This window comes from Procambarus clarkii, chromosome 15 (assembly GCF_040958095.1).
Source record: "Procambarus clarkii isolate CNS0578487 chromosome 15, FALCON_Pclarkii_2.0, whole genome shotgun sequence".
NCBI lineage: Eukaryota > Metazoa > Arthropoda > Malacostraca > Decapoda > Cambaridae > Procambarus > Procambarus clarkii.
Window position 1 is genome coordinate 550,712 of NC_091164.1, and position 19,745 is coordinate 570,456.

The window sequence follows — 19,745 nt, forward strand, 5'->3', positions numbered from 1 at the left end:
CCAATAGACATATTAAATGAGATGATGAACTTCCTATACAGTACTAAGAGTTTAATCTCGGTCTCGGTAATTTTTACTGGAGCAGTATTATCATTTAAATGACTAGCATAGGTGGCTAGCCTGCTCTGCAGACCAAACTTCAATAACTTGTCCCTAAATACTGCTGTTGGAAAGTGATTAGCGCTGATAAATTTAATCAGTTGAATGTATAACTGCAGCTTCATGAGATTGGTCTAAATTAAAGAATTTGGTCTACTTTTGTGACATAAATTCAATATTAAGTATAGTGTACATTACACATAAGAGCAAAATCTAGGACAATATGGTATAGTCTTTTTGATATTGCATACGTATAAGATTTTCATATAGGTGCATCAAGGGCTTGTAATTGTTTTAAAGAGTGGCTTGTGGGAGGACACTTGCACATAAGTTGGTTGGGGGTGGGGTAGGGGTGGGGGGTTGGGAAGAAGAGCTTTTACATGATAATCGGACAATGATATACATGGTGTAATAGATGGGTGGATCTTAACAAAAAATAGAGAAGACTAATGGACTTGGTCGTCCACCAACAAATCTCGGGGAAAGATTTAGCGTGTATAAAAAAGAATGGCTTTCATGTCTCATGTCCGCTCCTGACATTGAACCTTACAAGTGTGGTCAGGGAAAAGAAAGGGGGGGCAGATGCAAAGCAAGAACCCAGGGATAGTATTTGGAGGATTTGGATGGCTCCTCAGTGGCCATTTGACTAGTTAAATCGGGTAATTGAGTTGGCCAGGATGCACTGAACCTTTTATTATTTCCCCAATCTCCCTACTAAAAAGTCAGATTTAAGTCTAAATTGAAGATAAACTGGTTAATATGTCTCTATGAACAGCAAACATGAGTGGCCAAAGGGCACATGAAGTTTTTGTTTCACCCTTACCTTCTGCCAGAAGTTGAGCTTCACTATATCTGCCCTTTAGATCATAAAGCACTGTAGGCCCCTTCATCACATCAGAGCACAGGCCTTGAAGGCAATACCTTAGACAGTACTTTTGCTCTATTTCTTAACGTTTATGTTCTGTCTCACCAATACTTACATCAGTTGCATTTACTGTTACTATAGTTGTTTACTGCTAATAATTGACAACCTTTTCTAGTTATTTTAGCTTATTAAAATAATATTAAACTAGGTTATTGAAAATAAATGAGAATTGTGGAATTTGCTTTGCTTTTTTTTAACTTTCAAGCAGCAATTAAAATAAGTTTGTTAAATATTTACAATATTTTATACAAAATAAAGACACTATAGTTTGCAGACTCACCAATGTCAGAAATGCTCTGGTTCCATAGTCTATGCAGAAGTAGAGTTGATATTAATTATATTTTATAATTACCAATTGATAGTGATATAGATGTTTATCATATGACTGAAATAATAAGAAATTCTGCACTTGTTTTATATTCAATAAGAAATTTGTTAACTGTATGCTTCATTTTGCAACAGAACAGAAACATAAAACTCTTCCCCCCCCCTCAAATATATGTTGGATTTATATATACTGAATCATACTGAGAGCTTAATTTGTATCATTGAAGGTGTACATCAAGCAGCGTTTATGGAATGCCTTTTCCATGCTGGTAGCTCCTTGGCTGCAACTGATATGGGCTATATGGACTGTAGTTTGTTGTCAGTCTCGTGTGTGGGACAACCGACACCACTGGTGGGATGTCCTATGTGGTGGTCTCCTAGGAGTCTTTGGAGCTTTTGTTACGGTACGTAAAGTGGCTTCATTGTGTTTCTTCAAGACAGGTCTACATTAATGTTTTCAATAATCAATGTAGAAAAGTCAAAATAGTATTTATTCATTTGTTTTAAATCTAGTACAGTATAGTAAAAGAATTAATTGAGGTTACTTGGTAATTAGACACGGGTACCTTGCATTGAATTTTATTGACTTATAATTAAGCATATAGAGATACACAATAGAGATAACTTACAGTTTTCACAAGATTATTTGTCTTGGTGTCAATTCAATATCTGGAGAACACATCTGAGTATTGAGTTGAAACTTTCAATGTAGCAGTTGTGCTTAACTGCTGCAACACATGGTGACTACGGAGGTGTTGCAGCAGCTAATCACAGCTGCTACAACACAAGCACTGCTGTCATGTATTGCAGCAGTGCTTGTCTTGAATTTTGGGCGATTACATCATGACCACACAGAAGATGGAGAAACGACAATGTTTCTGTCCGTCCTGAATCTTTATAAAGCATTGTGTGAGACTGGAAGAATGGGCTAATAAATAAGGAAAGAGTGAGGAGCAGGTAAGGTAAGGTAATTTCTAGCAGAGTAAGGTGAAAGGTACAAATGGGATGAGTGTGAGGAAGATAAGAAAAAGAAGAGGGGTAGGCTGAAGTCAGGTCACATTTGTTACGAAGGTTAAAGCATTTACGTATGTTCTGTGAAACGGAAGTCAAGAACAACAAAGCTGGAACATAGGTTCATGCTGGGTATCACAGCCGATTTGACAAGATGGTGTCTGTGAAGAATAGAGGCAGGAAAGATTGTTTTAGAAGACCAATCTATAGGATGATTAAGAGTCCCTAACATGACAGAAGAGAGCATTGTTTATGTCTGCAGACTTAGATATAAGGAACACTAAAGAAGTGTTGTCATTTAGTGTATAGCCAGTTTCACCAAAGTATTGCAGGACAAAACGAATAGGAAATAGAGTAAACACCAGCAGCATTAGAAACAGGAGGGGCAGTGTGAACCACATTGCTACATAATGTATTAATTTGTCGAAAGGCGAGCTTTACATCAAGAGGACGAAGGGTATTAGTGAGATTTTTTAGTTCAGATATGAAAGGAAGGCAGAGCACAGTTGTACTAGTGTTGGAAACAGGTTTTGAATGAAATTCCATTTAGCTTGATAATAGGCACAGTTGACCAAATGATAAGAGGTAACCAAGACAAGAGAAAGATTTGTAAATAAAAGAAATTTCAGGATTGAGAAACTGAAGGTTGCTGGAGTAAGAGACGAGAACACTTTTCTTAACAGGAGGAGGATGGTAGGAAAAGAATTGAATATACATACCGTATATTCATACATACATACCGTATGTATGTATATTCAATTCTTTTCCTACCATCCTCCATTTGATCAACTGTGCCTATTATCAAGCTAAATGGAATTTCATTCAAAACCTGTTTCCAACACTAGTACAACTGTGCTCTGCCTTCCTTTCATATCTGAACTCAAAAATCTCACTAATACCCTTCGTCCTCTTGATGTAAAGCTCGCCTTTCGACAAATTAATACATTATGTAGCAATGTGGTTCACACTGCCCCTCCTGTTTCTAATGCTGCTGGTGTTTACTCTATTTCCTATTCGTTTTGTCCTGCAATACTTTGGTGAAACTGGCTATACACTAAATGACAACACTTCTTTTGTGTTCCTTATATCAAAGTCTGCAGACATAAACAATGCTCTCTTCTGTCATGTTAGGGACTCTTAATCATCCTATATATTGGTCTTCTAAAACAATCTTTCCTGCCTCTATTCTTCACAGACACCATCTTGTCAAATCGGCTGTGATACCCAGCATGAACCTATGTTCCGGCTTTGTTGTTGTTGACTTCCCTTTCACAGAACATACTTTAATGCTTTAACCTTCATAACAAATGTGCCCTGACTTAAGCCTACCCCCTCTTCTTTTTCTTATCTTCCTCACACTCATCCCATTTCACCTTGTCTTCTCATAGACATAATAATATAGGATAAAAGTCACACCTATGAAATTTATGTAGAGAATTACACAGTCTTTCACACACTGCTGAGTGCTTTGTCAATATCCGAGTATGTAGTTAGAACAAGACTTGCATCTCAACGACTAATGATGCTGCTACCATGGACCCAATCCTCTTATCCTTATTGACTTCCTTATCACATCACCTCCATTCCCGACTGCCGATGCACCTAAGTGACGTCTTCTATGTTATTATGGTCTGGTGTCCTTTCTGTGATCCTGATATTCTGAGATGTGGAGTTGTTATTAATAGACGTGTTCATCTGGATGCTATCACTCTTTAACTCCCTCCATAGCCAAAGGAATGTGGTTAATGGGACTACAGTATTTGCATTCATCCATTTATTGAGATCTAATTTTAGTTTGCAGAATAATTTTTCTAGTACTGTACAGCTATCCTCTGAAGTAAAGCTATGTTACCAATTTAAGTACGGATATTCAGAGCATTTATTAGAACCCTTTATACTACCCTTCTAGTTCTAATATTATTACATTATTAAATGTGAAATAATCTATAAAAAAGTCAGTATTGTCATCCATTTCCCAACTGTGGGTTTCTACAGCACTATTACCAGCCATGATTCTACATGCTGTCTTGTGTTCTTCAATTCTGATCAAATTTCCTCCACATAAACCTCGTTACAAACCCTTTCCCTAATTGTATTTGGGTAATTGAAAACAATTTTGTCTTGGATTGGGTCCATGGTAGCAGCATCATTAGTCGTTGAGATGTAAGTCTCGTCCTAACTACATACTCGGACATTGACAAAGCACTCAGCAGTGTGAAAAACTTTGTGTAATTTTTTACGTAAATTTTACAAGTACCTAATTGTGGTTTTTTCCTATGCCACCTTACTCTTATTTGCTACTCTATTTATTGGCCCATTCCTTCCATTCTTCCTCATACACGACTTTGTAATGGTCCAAAACTGACCAAATTGTCGTCGATTCTCCATCTTCTGGTGTGTGGTTTGGTCATCATATTTCAGCTACATTGTGACTCATGTCTGCATATGGGTGTTTACAAGTTCTGGATATTAGATACTTGAATGTAATATTAAATTTCAAGTTAATAAGATTGCTCTTTTACTTACCATTTGTTTAATCCAACAGCTGCATTACTTCAGCAACTGGTTTATTCGAGAAGATGACATTGATAAGCCCATTTCTAGAGATGCACCCTTTTGTCGTCAAGAAGATCATGCTTCCAGGTTTACCCGCACTTCTATCAAACGTCTTATATCCAACACTTCAGAAACCGACAACCACAGTGACCTTCGCCATGATGACCGAGAGCTTCGAGACATCAACGGCACACCATAGTCTATAAATAAAAACTGTATTAATGAGCATAATTCTAATATAATTTTATTGTATATATTAAATTAGCTCTACCATATTGTAAAGTTATATATGTATATCTATATGTATGATAGTCCTGTGTATGTATACTTCCCTGTAAATTTTACTCTTGAAGTATGTATTTTTATACATAAGAGCTTTCAGAGTTTGATAAGACATGTTAATATTGTACCATATTAAAATAAATTTTAAGAGTGAAAGAAATTTAATTAATGTACGAGATATTTTTACGTAAGTATTTTTAAGTGCTGGAATTTAGTAAGTAGTGAACATTACATAATATAGCGTTAAGTCTAAAATATTCACATTAATGCCAGTATCCTTTGAAAAGTGATTTTATATGCAGTGGTGCCTCAGCTTACGAATTGAATCCATTCCCAGAGTCGGTTCATAACCCGAAAATTCGTTCCCATAAGAAATAATGTAAATTGAATTAATCTCTTCCACATTCCCAAAAATATTAACTTCAAAGTAAATTTTATACCTAATTCACCCAAATCTTTAGTGCTAAAGTATGTACAGTACAAGTTATTGCTTACCTTTATTGATGACTATTGTTGGCGTATGAAAGACGGTGAGGAGGAGGGGGGGGGGGGGGGAGAGAGAGGTGTTAGTGTTTGGAAGGGAAGTCCCCTACCATTATAACATCAGGCAATGATGACTTCTCTGGGGTACTCTCTCTCCTATGTTTTGCAGGAATACGAATAGGACCTGGTTGTGGCTCACTGCTTGCTTGTGTTACTAAGAGTCTGTCTAAAGACCCTTGTTTTCCCTACAAATTAACACTTGTCTGTAGTGAGGCATCACATTGTTATTTAAAAGGTCAATGCAACAGGCTGCTACAGCTTTATCTGGGTTTGTTTTTCAACAAAACTTTACAGTTCTTCCCGTACTTCACACATTTTCTTAAAGAGCAAGGGACATCCTCTACTGCCTCTACTCAACTATTTTCTTAGATTGAACCTTACCACTGATTTTCTTGGGACCCATGGCAAGATATATAATAATTGTGTTCAAATACCCAAAAATCCAAAAAACACTGATTCTTTACAAAGAATTTAGGCGCGATTGTCACTAGGCGAGAGGCACTGGTATACAGAGGCACGGTAGCCACCACGTGCTAGGTCAGCCATACGCGTATCAACAAACTACGTTACCTGAGGCAAAGTTTGTAACCCGATTCGGATTTTATGAAGAAATTGGGCTCGTAACCCGAAAAGTTCGTAAAGAGGGGCATTTGTAAGCCGAGGTGTCACTGTACTATTTTAGTACAAAATAAAGTAACTGAAACATTACTGTAGTACACACTATTTATGTGGGGGGGGTAAGAGCATTAAGACAATCTATTTCCTCTGTTATAGTAAGTATTTAAGTACCTTTAATAATTTTATTTGCAAATCTTAATGTTTCCATGTGACTTTGCAATAGTTTCACTTCCATAAGGTTTACAACCATTGTCATTGCTATTTTAAGCCAATCAAATACACAGGTGGCAGTGCTCTTGAATTTTAAAACTTTTAAATCTTCCTAACATGCAAAAATGTGATTGGGAAGGATAATGGAGCTGAAAGATTATGTACAGTAATCAGTAAGGCTATGGTTAAGCTGAGATTGCATATAATAGTGTGCTAAAACTGCAAATATGGCTTAACACTATTATAACTTAATAGTTTTTTACATTTAGAATATCTCTGGACTGGAATGATCATTAAGAGGTGGGGTAAAATATCAGGCAAATGAATTTCTAAAACACTACATGTACCTTGAGACTAAGGGAATAAAATTTAAAGTTAAAGAGTAGTACAGGCTGTAATGTGTTCTAGAGGCCTCCTAATGCACAGTTATTTTTCCACCATTTCAATAAAATAAATACTGAACACAATAAAAAACTTGGCTACAAAATACAAACATAATTCACCACTTTCCAACAAATATACTAATCATCATACAGGTACTTTACTGTACTTATGAATATTTACATTAATGATAATATAACCAGCAAAAAAATCATCCTAGAAATTGTATTTTAATTTTTCTTTGGTCCCTCAGTTTAGCCAATAAACAATCTAGTAAGAGTTGGTTTTCCATTATTGTCAGGAAGCCTATTAAGCCGACTGAGATCCCCAATATAGTGAACAACAAGGCTTGTCCGCACAATTACTAGCCAGGCCCTACAGTACTTAATGACACACACACATTATCTACTACACATCAGAAATGTGCAAAGGAAACTATCACCACTATTTTGTAATTGAAAGCAACTCTATTTTTTATTTATAAACTTTGCATTCTTCTATTTAACACACTTCATGATATGCACTAGTGTATTTATATAATTTTACAAATATTAAACTATGACTGCATATGAAATGTATTTCTGAACAGTACACTTAGTTGCTCCGTAAGGCATGATCATATTAACCCTTGGTTTGGACAGTTTAACATTCCACACCAGCACTGCTGATACTTTTTATACTATAGTTTACTTCTAATCCACTTACTGACAAAGATTAAGGGGGATACCACATGCAATCAATCATGAATCAGTGCACTTCACTGGATTCTGGTCACAGCCCCATAAAATGCGGAAGATGATTGACACCACCAACACTTGGCCACTTGCATTGCAGGCAACAAACATCTCGCCTCTCATCGCCTCGCCAAATGACTGCTTTTATTTGGCAGTCAATACTGTCCTATCTCTCAAATTACTTACTGTAACTCATAATATATATTGTTGACTGCTGTTACAGTGTGTATCAATACCCTATGCATATGTAGACCAACCATTTGCCACAATACCATCTGAAACTGGGTCATACTAGAGCTAGGTAGATGCTAGAGAATACAGTTAAGAAGTGTGATATAAAACTCACAGCCTTTCCAAGCTTTCTGTGAAGCTTTGCATCACAGACTGCCAAGCAGTGTCTTTCCAGCTACTTAATGGCATACTACACTAAACTGCTACCAAAACAAAGCTCCTTACAATCTACCTAACAGTCCCTCCTATCCCAAGGTAGAAAAAACACTACAAAACAATGACAGGAAAGAAGATAGAGAAGAAAAACAATTATGAAAACACTTGACAAGGTGTGACCTGGAGGAAACAAAGCAGACTACACCCCAACACAGGTGAAGTAGCGACTGAATGTACCAGATGCTCAGCACAGAGCTTACAAGTTGCAAATGTGGCATAGAGCACTAACCAAACTAGGTGCAGAGTATAACTGGTCACTGACAACCCCCCCCCCCTTAAAAAAAAATGTCTTGAAGCCCAACAAAGGTTGCATGCAATGCTAGGTCACCAAGACCTCTGTCCCATATCAAAGTGCAAAGGTATCTGGTAGCTAAGAAAGGCATTCATGCCTAAGCAAAACCTGTAAACAAAAGACAGAAATGGGCGAGAGAAATTCATGGCAAAAATATGAAAAATACAGCCACAAAATCTTGTACCAAGTCAGTACAGAAGGGTAAGCACAACATCCTGTTTCCCATACTTGGCGTGAAAAAGTGAACTTTTGTACTTACACATAGCATAAAATTGCATGACTTTGAACTAGATCTAGGAGTGCAAAAGCTCCCATAATGTCACAACAGTACTTGGCTGTGCCACTGGCTAAATAATTGACTGGGATCCAATCCTTTTGACAAATCCGTTAAGCCCTTTGTTCAGTCCACCTATTTTGTACTATAGGGAATTTAAGATAACCCATTCAGGCATCTTGCATGTGCATGATACGAGACTTATAGGTCCATAATTATCAAGATATTTGGGTTTCAAAGAGGTCAATTATTGCAAGTTTCCATTGTGTGGATTCTCTGAAACTTAACATAGTGCATTGAGTATGTTATAAGTGACTCCATCTTCATCAGGTACAAGGCTTTTGCCATTTTTCATAGCAGCCCTAGCCTCTTGGGCTGTCCCAAGAGACATTTTATTTGTCCCTATTCATCATCATCACTGAATAGTGCTTTTGCTATCTGATTCTATTATTAGAGTATTCTACAAGAGCTGTTCTCTACTTATTTTTCAAGGAAGATGATTACTCTACTTGCGTATTAATTTCCTTGGGGTCTTTGACTGCAGTGAGCTGTGCTCTGCTCTCATTAGCTTTCTATAGTATTGCAAAATGTATACCTGGCATATACCTATAGACCTAGAGCAGGTTCTGGGAATTTTTCTAATCCCAAGGCCAACCCTAGGGGAGGGGGCCAAGGCTTACCTTGTGATAACTTGGTCCACAAGGCTGTTGCTTGGAGCAGCCTGCAAGTCCACATATCCACTACAGCCTGGTTGCTCTGACACTTCTGGCAGTAACTTGTCTAATTATTATTAATTAAATATTAATGTAGATATTGCTTATTGCACATTTTATCATTTTCTTAGGAATCATTTTGACACCTGTAATGCAGTGATCTTTGTTATCAATTCAAAATCAAGAGTCCCAGGTTCTATTCCCAGACAAAACCAAGACAGTTGGGCAAATTTCTGTTTTTCTAGTTCCCCCTGTTCACCTAGCAATAAACAGGTAACTGGTAATTAGACAACTCCTGTGGGATGGCTAAGGGAGACCTCAGTAAGTCTAAGCAGAGGCTTCCTGTGCCTGACACTGGTAAACCATACAATACCCAGTAAATATGAGGAAGCTAGATCTCAAACCTGAATGCTACCATACCTTTATACCCAAGGAGGAATATGATGTAATAGTCTAAAGGTCATAAAGATGGTAACATTTGGATCAAGAGCCAAGTTCTAGTTCTTGTTGATTTTAATCATAAAGAACTTGATTAAGTAACGAAGGAGCTGACACATGTAGGGTAAATTAGTGAATGCTACACCTAAGTATGTTCTAAGGCACAAGATTACTCAGATAAGGTGGAAGTAAAGAGTCTGAGCTGGTAATATTAGACTTGGTGTTCATCTAGTGCAGTGGCTCCCAGCCTTTTATAATTCACTGTGTCGGGGGACATGAAGCCAGAGTGTATTCATAAAGTTTAGCTTTTTATCGAGGTCCCCCCACTTCCAAGGCTGAATTACTGACCCCATCCAGGATGCAACCCCACAACAAGCCGATTAACTCCTGAATACCTACCCACTGCTAGGTGAACAGAGGCATTAAGTGAAAGGAAATGTGCCCAACCATTTCTGTCCTGCCCAGGATTCGAACCCAGAATTCCTTATTGCAAATAAATGACAAGAGACATTACGTTCAACACGCTTATAACTGGTTCATATTTTTTGTTAGAGTATACACAATTACAAAATACATTAATACATAATATTAGCCCCATGGACCCCTTGAAATTCTTCCATGGACCCAAAGTTGGTAACCACTCACTGATCAAGAGTTAGGGAAATGAATGAATGAACATAATGAATATTTGGGAGTACAGTATAATATATAATGAGCAACTTTTGTCCAGTGACCACTCTTTTTATAGTGCTTTACTATATAGAGCTAAAGAACAGAATGTATAATGGAGGGTTCAGAGGGAAACGAGACTACAGGGGCAGCGGAGATACAATATTACTGTATATAATTGTTTATACTACTGTGTCATTAGTAAAAGGGGAGCTCCTAGCAACCTGAAAGACTAGAGTGCACCCCATATTCAAGACAGGAGACAGTGATCTGAACCACTGGCTCATGATGGATGGCCACATTTCCCTTCATTTATGCCTCTGTTCGCCTGGGAGTAAATAGGTACCCCGGGAGTTAAGCAACTGTTGCAGGTTACATCTTGGGGAAGATCAGTTGTTGGTCTAGGGGGACTTTGGTAACCCTAAATATAGGCTTTTTGACCTTGACAACATATCAAAATAGGCTTAGGCAAAATAATAGAGGCTTAGCTCTATAACCCTGTGAGAGCATGGTTTATTTCAGGAAAACAATACATTCTTGGCAAGCCTGATTAATTAAATTCTGCAAATCGCCAAGAAAAACCAATAGGGAGAAATTAGAAAAGCAGGTTGGGGTAACTGAAGAGATACTATACTGTAGATAAATGTTGAAAAGCTATGAGAATGACAAAAAAGAGGACTGCATTATACAAATAGGCCATCCTGGACAGGCACACAGATTTGGAGTGACATAAAAAGTAATAAAGTTTGGGAGAGGGAAGAGGAGGTCAAAGTAACAGTACAGTTAGTGTGTACGAGGGAAGCAATTACAAGAATAGAAAAAGAAAAAGTACTTGTAGTGCAGTGCTCTACACTGTTAGCTCACAACCAACGGTTCTGGGTTAAATTTTTTGGCAGGACAGATGGTTGGGCACATTTCCATTCACCTAATGTTTCTGTTCACCCAGCAGTATATAGGTACCAGGGAATTAGACAATTATGTGGGTTGCATCCTGGGGAGGTCAATTGCTGGCCTAGTGGAACCTCGAAAAGCCTACATACAGGCTTCATGTCCCCAACAACAGGAAATTACCACTACAGACATATCTAAACAACATAAATAGCATCTTGTTTGTGAAATTGGCAAACGTAATATCAGTATAGAGGTACAAGACACTATACCATGTGATGGTGTCACCTCTACAGAGATAAGGTATAATGAATACATCAAAGGGAGACTTACCTTGAATCAGGAGCATTCTTCAATGGACTGGTGGTTTCCAAAGGTAGATTCATAGGTGGGGCAAGGTCTGTTATAGCTGAGGTTACATTAGTGTCCAAATTTCTGGCTTATGGGAGAGATGAGCATTGAAGCCATTGTCAGTATTAAGGTCATTTATCATCTGCTTGGGGAGGACTACACAACAGACGGAACGGTGACATCCCTGCATTGAGGCTCAGCCAATCACTTCAGGGCATGACCTAGGGGAATACAAACTCTTGGAATAAAAATAAATAATATAATACTGTAAATTAATAATAAAAAATAAATAAACAAAATTTAATCTGCTAATGGGGAGATTAAATAGAGCTCCTCCAAAATAGGGTTCAGGAACATAGAGAAGGCATCCCAGAATGTTATACACATTGTACATTAGCTCAGTCCTAGAATATCCAACACCAACATGAAAATTTGACACAAAAAAAGAAGCTAGAAAAAATTCTCACGAACAATGGGGGAACTCTGAACTTTGATAACCCACCAGCTTCCTATCCCCACTGGGGCCACTAGAGATTATGGCCTTCAGGTAAATTGAAGTAAATATGATAAGACACACAAATTACTTATTAGAGATAAGAGATGAGCACAGAGTATGAACAAAGAGAATTCATCCTTAACACAAGGAGAGTGTATGACCAGGTGATATCACAATGTTCATTGTCTACATAAATGATTTACCAGAAGAAATACAGAATTATATGACCATATTTGCAGATGTTGCAAAGCGACCAGGTAAGATAAATGTCAACAGTTGTCATGCCTTCCAAGAAGACCCGAAGTGTATAAAGGAACACTTGGTAAATATAATTTAATGTGAATAAATGACACATCGTGGAATGTGGAATTGGAGAAAATAGGCATCACTCGACATACAAATGAGTAAAAGCTTTACAAAATTCAGATAAATAGAGAGATCTAAGGGCAATTCTAGATAGAAAACTGTCACCTGAGGACCACATAAAGAACAATGTGTGAGGATCCTATGCTATGCTTTCCAATTTCAGAAGTGCTTTTTAATACTGTGCCTGGATGGCAAAATGCTCAAGAAATTGCTCACAACCTTTGTGAGACTAAAGTTGGAAAATGCAGCAGTTGTACGGTGCCCATTTCTGAACACACCAACAAACTGGAAAAGGTGCAAAGATATGCAACTAAATGGCTTTTGAACCTGAAAGACAAGAGCTACAAGCAAAGGTTACATGCATCAAATACTATGCTAAAGCTAGAAGCTGGAAGAAAAAAAGAAGGTGATATGATCATTACATACAAAATGATAATGGGAATCAACAAAATTTAGACAAAAGAATTCTTGAGACCAGAAACTTAAAGAACAAGAATCATAGGTTTAAGCTAACTAAACAAGGCTGCCGAAGAAATAAAAGAACATTCACTTTGGCAGGCAGGTAGGTAGTTGGAACAAGTGAGGTGGTGGAGGCCAAAGCTGTCAGTAGTTTCAAAGCATTATATGACAAAGAGTGCCGAGATGACGGGACATTACGAGCGTAACTCTCATTCTGTAACTACACTTAGGTAATTACTTACACCTACACACACAGGCTTACTGTCCCAATAAACGGGAATTAAATTATATGTCTTGTGGCACCACATTGGTAATTGCAGTTGGATCACAGTAGAAAGGGGCCAGGTTCAATTCCCACTGTAGGATAGAAGCACTTTGGCAATGTTTCCTTTTACCTGATGCGTCTGTTTATCTAGCACTAAATAGATAGCCAGGAGTTAGGCAACTGTTGTGGGTTGTATCCAGAAGGCAAGTAGTTAGCCTGGGGGGGGGGGGAAGAGAGAGTTTCCTGCCCGAAACGCTTTGCGTAATAGTGGCTTTAGGCATTGTATGTACTAGCTCTATCTATTAACCCAACAAACTTTGTAAAATCTCTATGTATGTACCTTACCTAAATAAACATTTATTTATTATTTATTTATAGATCTCTAAGCTTAACAGGTTTCCTGTTCCCAAATATGGGCAACAACAGTAACTGAGATTGGGCACTAAAGCTAGACCAAGCTCCTTATAGTAACACACCATAATTAGGAAAGCCTTATGGACAATTTTCTACTCTAGTCAACTTGCCTACCGTGAGCAAAAGGTTATTTAATTCATTTTGTCTGGGGACAGGAAGCCTGTGAATATGCATACTTTAGGGTTTTATCGTTGTTCCCTCCCCTCCCAAGGTCAAACCACGGACCCTTAGTTCACCAACAGATTTTAAAATGTTACCTTACCTAACCCCACCGATCCTTGCACAACCTAGCTTAACACATCCTAACCTAAACAATATATAAGGTTTTAACACACGAAATAAAATTTGTCGATTCGTCTTATATACGATTTAACCACAACGCCCTCCTTACCGGCCTACCTTATTATTACACTGACCCACAGGTGCTGGGTGCCACAGAGGTGCTGGGTGCCACACAGGCGCGACCCGGAGGTTACCACCGCAAGATCGGCTACACTCCGGCGGGGGTCATGTGGTCGTTTCGGGCACGTGGCTATTAATAATAAATAAATAATGTTTATTCAGGTAAGGTATATACATACAAGAGATTTTACAAAAATTGATCAATTTATAGATAGAGTTAGTACATACAATGCCTAATGCCACTATTACGCAAAGCGTTTCGGGCAGGGACACTATTCGACCAAGCTCCTTTTCTCTTTGCCTAAAACCATACACAGTATATTGCTATGCTAGGCTGTATAAGCATAGGTTAGGCTGTATTGAGTTGGGATGGTTTGCGTTGAACTAGGTTATGTAGGTTTTAAAATTCGTTGGCGAATCGTCTGGTATACGATGTGACTTGTATTCACTCCAGCTACCCCATTAAACTGTATAGCTTAATATATAGTTTAAACAAACTGATAACGAGCTTCGTGGAAACGTCTCGTGTCCGAAATGACCATACCCAGATTAAATTCAAATTCAACTAAGTTTATTGAGGTATAAATACGCACAAAGGGGTGAGGTAGCTCAATTGCTATTCTCACCCCTGTTCAGATTAAATAGAAATTGTCAGTTGATTTGTTTATCTGTTGTTTGTGATGCATCCCACACTAACATTGTGGGCGATAGTGGAAAAAAGTACAAAGGTACAACAAGGGCTCAGGAACTAGATTTTATCAAAAGTGTGTCGAAGAATGTCGTCCATCACCCCAGCTGTGTAAGAGAACGGGAATAATGCGGCGCGAGATTTGTAAATGTCTAATGACCATTATATGCGTGGCTAAATCTTCAGGCAGTCATTATATAGTGAAGTTACATGAGGGCCACTATAGCTCTAGCTAGTGGCCTTGACGAAGGCAGAAAGCTGATGGTTTGTCAAGGGTCCCTCATTTGCCCTGATGATTTTGTATTTTAAGATCTTCAATTACAGGAGTGTTTTTGCATTTACGGCTTTGGCAGGTAGCGGTTCCATGGGTTTATAACCCAGCCCGTCCTCGCATAAAAAGACCCAAGCTAGTTAAACCAGCCACCAAACCCCCTGTTTATGAATGAAAAACGCTTTACACACGACTCACAAGTGCTGATGTTCGAACACTTCCAGAACAAGTGCTTCACTGACGAATTTTGTTCGAACCACAACGCTGTAAATACTTCACCCAAGTACTACAAATACAAATAATTGCCAACAGAACATAAAACACCTAACCTAACCTATGTGTAACTATACATAGAATTTTTATGTATAATAATATTAATTTATATACGATAAAAAACATTTTTTAATACACAATATTACAAATTACTATCAGATTGACAAATCCATCAATTTGCAATCAGAAAGACAAATCTGATAGCAAGTTCACCACCGGGCGACAAAAATCATTAATGAACTAAATCAACTTCCATACCAGGAACGGTTGAGGGCCCACACAGCTAACATCACTGCAAATCAGACATGACAGAGCTGATCTCATCGAAACTTAAAATATTGAGCAGTTTGGAAGATATTGATCCAGACTTCCTCAAAAGGTCAGACGTAACACACAGGAGAAGCAACGGAGTCAAGCTCAGCAAGCCACAATGTAGGATACTAAAACAGGAGATGCTTTTTCACTCACAGGGTTATGCAACCTGTCCTCGCACTAGGCTGTTTAAAGCAGCGGCCATCCTCTTTACCCCACTGAGAGTACCGGTGATCGGACGCCTCCTTACCCCACTGAGAGTACCGGTGACCGGACGCCTCCTTACCCCACTGAGAGTACCGGTGACCGGAAGCCTCCTTACCCCACTGACAGCACCGGTGACCGGACGCCTCCTTACCCCACTGAGAGTACCGGTGACCGGACGCCTCCTTACCCCACTGAGAGTACCGGTGACCGGACGCCTCCTTACCCCACTGAGAGTACCGGTGACCGGAAGCCTCCTTACCCCACTGACAGTACCGGTGACCGGACGCCTCCTTACCCCACTGACAGTACCGGTGACCGGACGCCTCCTTACCCCACTGAGAGTACCGGTGACCGGACGACTCCTTACCCCACTGAGAGTACCGGTGACCGGACGCCTCCTTACCCCACTGAGAGTACCGGTGGTCGGACGCCTCCTTACCCCACTGACAGTACCGGTGACCGGACGCCTCCTTACCCCACTGAGAGTACCGGTGACCGGACGCCTCTTTACCCCACTGACAGTACCGGTGGTCGGACGCCTCCTTACCCCACTGAGAGTACCGGTGACCGGACGCCTCCTTACCCCACTGACAGTACCGGTGGTCGGACGCCTCCTTACCACACTGAGAGTACCGGTGACCGGGCGCCTCCTTACCCCACTGACAGTACCGGTGACCGGACGCCTCCTTACCCCACTGACAGTACCGGTGACCGGACGCCTCCTTACCCCACTGAGAGTACCGGTGACCGGACGACTCCTCAGCCTTCATCACCCTGAACAAACTATCGTCAAGGTTTTTTTTTTATCCCTTATTCTTTGATTAAAGAAAATCGATGCGGAATCTTTGATGTGTATAGGTTAAGCCCTATTAGGACGGGGTTGTGTTTTGATGTCCGTTGGCTAGTTGCCTGTTGGCTAGTTGCCCGTTGGCTAGTTGCCTGTTGGCTAGTTGCCCGTTGGCTAGTTGCCTGTTGGCTAGTTGCCTGTTGGCTAGTTGCCTGTTGGCTAGTTGCCTGTTGGCTAGTTGCCCGTTGGCTAGTTGGGTAGTTACGTTTTGTTAACGCTGCTGAGGTTCAGGAGTAAATATGCGCTGCCAATCTTGCATGCATTTAAGGACCAACTCTCCCCCCTTGTCCCGCCGTAAGACAGAACAGTTTAGGCAACGTTTCCTTTCACCTGACGCCTCTGGTCATCAAGCTCTAAACGGGTACCCTGGGGGAAGACACAGGTGGGCACCTGTGTCCCCAAAGGCACGGAGCGTCCCTTGTGTCAGTCCATAGGGAGCATGGAATACTCTGACTGAATCGGTCCTTGCATTGAAGACATCGGAAATCGGTCTTCGGTCCTTGCATTAAGGACATCGGAAATCGGTCTTCGGTCCTTGCATTAAGGACATCGGAAATCATTAATATTTGCAGTTACATTCAAATTAATTTGCAGATAATACAATTAGCACAAAATTAATACAAGGAAACTAGGACGCGATAAAAGACTTTGAGCGCTTCAGTTTCCCCTTCAAGAAGGCTCGCTCTACAAAATGGCGGCCACTGAGCCCTGATCCCATGCTACTTGCCCCGCTCCTGTGCCAGGTAAGTTACGGGCTCACCATAGCCCGTCCTACTTGGAACTTCCGAGTAGCTCAATCTATAACAACAGAGCCCTGATCTCATTGGCTTGAGGACGTCCTTGCTGTCAAATGGACAGCTGTCATTTGTTGGACTCCAAGCTGCGACATGTGTAAATTTGTTCTAACATTCAAACATCGTGGATGCAACAATGTTAATATTCAAACATCGTGAATTCAACAATGTTAAAATTTAAAACATCGTGGATGAGACAACATTTTATAAGGATTGACAGATGTTAATTTTCTTGATTGAGGAGCTGTTCACTTGAGACAGTTAAGCAAGTCCCAGCTGTGTCTGGGTACAAGTGACAGGATGAACAACCCAGCGGGTTTTCTTCCGTTTGGGGAGTGTTGTACATGCTGCTATGACGGTGTGTCCACTCACAGGATGAGTGGCGCTGCCCAATACTGTCACTATGACGGTGTGTCCACTCACAAGATGAGTGACGCTGCCCAATACTGTCACTATGACGGTGTGTCCACTCACAGGATGAGTGGCGCTGCCCAATACTGTCACTATGGCGGTGTGTCCACTCACAGGATGAGTGGCGCTGCCCAATACTGTCACTATGGCGGTGTGTCCACTCACAGGATGAGTGGCGCTGCCCAATACTGTCACTATGGCGGTGTGTCCACTCACAGGATGAGTGGCGCTGCCCAATAAACCCGCCCCTCGGGGAAAAATTTAAAATGATAAAAATTGTAAACATAATTACCGTATCACGTTACCAATGCATTAGGCAGCCATGTGTAGGCCGTTTCAAATGTAGATTTGATAGAGCTCAGTAGGCTCCAGAATATGTACACCAGTTTTTTTTTTTTTTTTTTTTTTTTTTTGAGATATATACAAGAGTTGTTACATTCTTGTACAGCCACTAGTACGCGTAGCGTTTCGGGCAAGTCCTTAATCCTATGGTCCCTGGAATACGATCCCCTGCCGCGAAGAATCGTTTTTTCATCCAAGTACACATTTTACTGTTGCGTTAAACAGAGGCTACAGTTAAGGAATTGCGCCCAGTAAATCCTCCCCGGCCAGGATACGACTTTCGACTGATAGTCGAAAGGTGGGACCAAAGAGCCGAAGCTCAACCCCCGCAAGCACAACTAGGGGAGTACGTGACGGAGAAGATAAGGGTTGGTTGAGTCCACTACACAGGAACACCGCGTCTCAAAGGACCTGGTTGATACCTGGTTGATACCTGGTTGATGGGGTTCTGGGAATTCTTCTACTCCCCAAGCCCGGCCCGAGGCTAGGCTTGACTTGTGAGAGTTTGGTCCACTAGGCTGTTGCTTGGAGCGGCCCGCAGGCCCACCTACCCGGACGGTGTTAGGATTTCGTAGGATTCCCAGTCGCCATAGCAGGATCCTGCCAGATGGGATTTTTGTTAGTATCGCATAGCTAGACACACACTGTGTAACCTTTTGTATAGTCCCGGGGGCTCAGATTCAGGAAGCAGTTACGCAAGTACTTAAGAACCTGTACATCTTTTCTCAATCTCTGGCGGCATTGTTTACAATTATTAAACAGTTAATGAGCTCCGAAGCACCAGCAGGCTGTTTATAACAATAACAACAGTTGATTGAGAAGTTTTCATTCTTGTGAACTGTTTAATAAATGTAACCAAAGCCGTGAAAGATTGAGGAAAGATGTACACGTTTGTAAGTACTTGCGTAACTGCTTGGTGAATCTGACCCTGGTAGGGGCAGCTGTATAAATGTCCAGGTACCTTAACATCACACAGCTAGCTCTTGACACACGCTATGTAACCCCTTCATATAGTCCAGGACAGCTCTATAAATGCAGACGTACCTCAGTATGTTAAAATGAAGTAACTGTAGAGTCATCACTCTGTCTGTCCGAAACGCTAATGGCTTTACAAGGATGTAAAAACATCAGTAATATGTACTCTCACAAACCCATCTAGTGAAGGTGATCATTGTGAAGTGAAGGATCATTGCCAAGCTTAATGTTGATATCAGTTAGTTTTTCAAATGGAGAAAGCTAAAGCCGGCCAACTTTATTCGCTCTCCGGTCCATTAATGTGTATGTTATTGTGGTTTAAGAGCTTCTTGACCAGATCTGACCGCTAATCATACCTCGTGTCAAGGAGTCAGGCAAGATAATTTATTAATGTGAGGAGCTGGTATGCTCGTTAAAGGGTTCTAACAGCAAATAGATAAGATGTGATTGCTTGACGTGAGAGAG

The 19,745-nt window shown here is 40.2% G+C and overlaps 1 protein-coding gene and 1 long non-coding RNA gene across 5 annotated transcripts in view; one reads left to right on the forward strand and one right to left on the reverse strand.

The window, feature by feature from the left end:
• The window catches only part of LOC123759030 (phospholipid phosphatase 1), a 40,129-nt gene extending 32,223 nt beyond the window's left edge, over nt 1-7,906 (forward strand). For all 3 annotated transcript variants that reach the window (XM_069324860.1, XM_069324859.1, XM_045743767.2), the window contains 2 exons: nt 1,579-1,755; nt 4,908-7,906. In XM_069324860.1, coding sequence (XP_069180961.1) covers nt 1,579-1,755; nt 4,908-5,117 — 387 coding nt within the window. In that variant the 3' untranslated portion in view covers nt 5,118-7,906. The remainder of the gene's footprint in view (nt 1-1,578; nt 1,756-4,907) is intronic.
• LOC123759031 (uncharacterized) overlaps nt 1-19,745 on the reverse strand; it is a 40,711-nt gene that overhangs the window by 5,897 nt on the left and 15,069 nt on the right. For both annotated transcript variants that reach the window (XR_006772965.2, XR_006772964.2), the window contains exons 2-4: nt 14,158-14,290; nt 11,741-11,979; nt 4,889-5,118 (exon numbers count right to left, since the gene is read on the reverse strand). This is a non-coding gene — a long non-coding RNA (uncharacterized lncRNA). The remainder of the gene's footprint in view (nt 1-4,888; nt 5,119-11,740; nt 11,980-14,157; nt 14,291-19,745) is intronic.